The 3,173-nt window shown below is 32.0% G+C and overlaps 1 protein-coding gene across 1 annotated transcript in view; it reads right to left on the bottom strand.

Moving 5' to 3' along the window:
- The window catches only part of CCDC88A (coiled-coil domain containing 88A), a 140,344-nt gene that overhangs the window by 39,625 nt on the left and 97,546 nt on the right, over positions 1–3,173 (bottom strand). Inside the window, exon 14 of the mRNA XM_011957453.1 lies at positions 1,884–2,954. Within this exon, the coding sequence (XP_011812843.1) occupies positions 1,884–2,954 (1,071 nt within the window). The remainder of the gene's footprint in view (positions 1–1,883; positions 2,955–3,173) is intronic.

Genomic DNA, 3,173 nt, shown 5'->3' with positions numbered 1-3,173 from the left:
GGCTAGTTTTTTTTTTTTGTATTTTTTAGTAGAGACAGGGTTTCACCGTGTTAGCCAGGATGGTCTCAATCTCCTGACCTTGTGATCCACCCATCTCGGCCTCCCAAAGTGCTGGGATTACAGGCTTGAGCCATCGCGCCCGGCCAGGAAGTTCACAGTTTAAAGGAATGGTTGAGAAATGTATTTTCTATTAATCATAATGGTCTTCAGATTATTTATAGTTACATGCTTCAAATACAAATAGGAATACCGGTGTAACACACACACATACCTCCTTGAGAACATAAGGTTTTACTTTTACTGAGTAACTTTTGCAATGACTACAGTGGGTCCTCAGTAAATATGTGCTGTATTGTATGTGTATATATCGGTTTGTATGTGTGTGTATTCATTCCCAAAAAGAATTCTAAGTAGGAAGCATCAAAATCACAAAAATTACTGGGTACATTTGAGAACTAATTCATCCAATTTATACCATGACTTAATACAATGATTCTCAAAATTTAGTGTGTTAAATAATCTCAAGAAGCTTAGAAAAGTGAAGATTGAAGCTTAGTCTAGAATTTCTGTTCTGTATCTCTTTTTTTTTTTTTTTTTTTTTTTGGCTAATGCGTTAAACAAAACCTTAAAAGGGAGTAGTAAGTGTTTACTTGTGAATGCGCATTTAGGTTTGAAAACTGTGGGGGAAAAAACATATCCATTTACTTTTTAATAATGAGCCTCAACTTTAGTGCACATTTCTTCTTATAAATACATGTTGACTATAACACTTCTCTCCCACAAGATCCCTTCTCCCAGTGAAAGAAGTCTTATGATACTGATCTGAAGAACTAGAGGATGTTCTTAGAAGTTTAGGCACAAGGAACCTGTTGTTCATGTTTATAAGTCTACAGAAGAGAAAAATAAAAGGTCCCTCTCAATGCCTCTTTAGCAGAAATGCAGACTGCCCAATGTGACCTTCTGCCAGAATGCTAATATACTTTTAAATTGAACTTAAACGGTTATCACATATTATAATGCTTAGAGATGGGAAAAAAGAGCCAAACATACACCTTCTGACTTGCACCAACCATGTTTCACAGAACATACTGCCAATTTACTCCTGGAAGTTTCAGAATTCTTCTTGATACATAGATTCAAGCAAATACTAGTTGCTCAGTGTTGAACAGTTGAACCTGATTTGCATTCTCTGGCTTTGAGGTCAAAATTCATGGGGCTTTGGAGTCTGAAAAATCTGGATTTGAATCCAGTAATCCAACTCTGCTATTTATTAGCCGTGTGATCCTGAGTAAATTATTTAATGTTTCTGAACCTGTTTTCTCATCTAAAAAATGGATATAATACTTATAAAGGATTAGTTGTAAAGATTATGTGCATTATATATGTATATATATTTGTGTGTGTGTATATATATTATTTATATATATACAACTTACATGAAGATTTTAGCCCAGTATTTGGCACACAGCACTCAATAAAAAATAGCTATCATGCTTCTTTATTATACTTAGAATTTAGTAAGAGTTTTGATCAAGCATTTTATCATTATATTGAAATAAAAGTTTAAAATTATAATGTAATAAGTCAGATACCACTGGGAAACTTTATTACTACAAATTCTTTTAAAAATACAATTTATAGGTATTTCTTAGTTTAACAAAAGTAGGAAACTTGGAAGGTATTTCTAGTTCTAATTCCAAAATTCTACTGAACCATAAAATAGATGATGCAAATTACCGATAGATTCCAATAAAACTTAAAGAAACCTTGAGTTAAAAATATTAAAAATGATGCAAATTAATGATAGGTTCCAATAAAACGTAAAGAAACCTTGAGTTAAAAATATAAAAAATATTTGCCTTAATTTAGGTAAACATATTTACCTCACGTAGTGTAACCAACGTTTTTATATCAATAGTTGCTCTTTTCACAAGCTCCTTATTTTCTTTTTCTAGTTCTTTTAGACGGATACAAGATTCTTTATATACACCAATTTCTTTGCATAGAGTTTTGTTTTCTTTTTCCAAATTTCCAATCTTCACATTATTTTCTTCTAATGTGGTATCTTTAATTTCTGCTTGCTGTCGGAGTCTCTTATTTTCCTTCTCCAATTGTTTCTTATCCTTTTCCAGTTGAGAAGTCTCTTGCTCTAATGATTTATTTTCTTTTTCCAGTTGTTCTAGTCTTTTGCTAGATATTTTTAGTTCTTCTAGGTTTTTTTGCAATGTTTGATTTTCCATCTCTAAGTCTTGTAGTTCACTCTCTAATTGCTGGATTTTTTTATTGCTGTTCTCTAAAGCTTTTTGCAGTCTTTGATTTTCTATATCTAAACCCTGGTAGCTAACTTCCAAGCGTTCTGTTTTCTTGAAAGATGCTTTCAGGAGCTCCAAACCTTTCTTAAGTTGCTCTTTTTCACTTTCCAGTTCTTTGTTTTCTAGCTGTAGCTGAGCCATTTTCATGCTTGCACACTTCAAAGATTCTACATTCCTTCGCAGCTCTAAGTTTTCCTCATCAAGTTGGGAATTCTCTTTTTCTAGGGATTCTAACTGAAAGGTCAGATTTTTAAAGCTATCCAATGTTTTTTTTAATTTTCTGTTTTCTCTTTCTAGCTCTGAATTTTCTTGTTCTAAGGCCTCAATTTTTTCACAAGTAATTTTTAAATTAGTTATTTTTTTCTGTAACAATTCATTTTCTTTTTCAAGATGATGCAATTCATTTTCAAGTTCTTCTGCTCGTTCTCCTTTTTCTTTATAATGTTCCAATTCTTTTTTAATCTGTCTTTTTTCAAATTCAATCTTGCTTAGCTTGCTACTTGTTTCTTTGATAGATTCATGGAGAATTTTGTTTTCTTTTTCAATGTCTTTCACTCTTGCTTCTGCACTTATCTGGGACCGCTGCCTTAAAGAAGACACTGTTTGATTCAGATGTTCATTTTCCTGTTCCAATATCTTAATCTAATTTGAAAAAGAAAATAATTAAAAGCTGTAATTGAGGAAAAACCAACTATGGTTTATCTCTTCCAAAAACTACCAAGAAAAGGGGAACAAAAAAAAAAGGGTACTAGAATGCCTGTCTTACTTTTAATTCTGACAAGTATTTACTGAAGACCACTGTGTACACATACTGTCAGGTCATTAAAGTTCATATCTTTAGGAAGTTCACAGTTTTTTTTT

This window comes from Colobus angolensis, unplaced genomic scaffold, assembly GCF_000951035.1.
Source record: "Colobus angolensis palliatus isolate OR3802 unplaced genomic scaffold, Cang.pa_1.0 Scaffold442, whole genome shotgun sequence".
Classification (NCBI taxonomy): domain Eukaryota; kingdom Metazoa; phylum Chordata; class Mammalia; order Primates; family Cercopithecidae; genus Colobus; species Colobus angolensis.
This window is presented reverse-complemented; position numbering and strand designations above follow the sequence as displayed.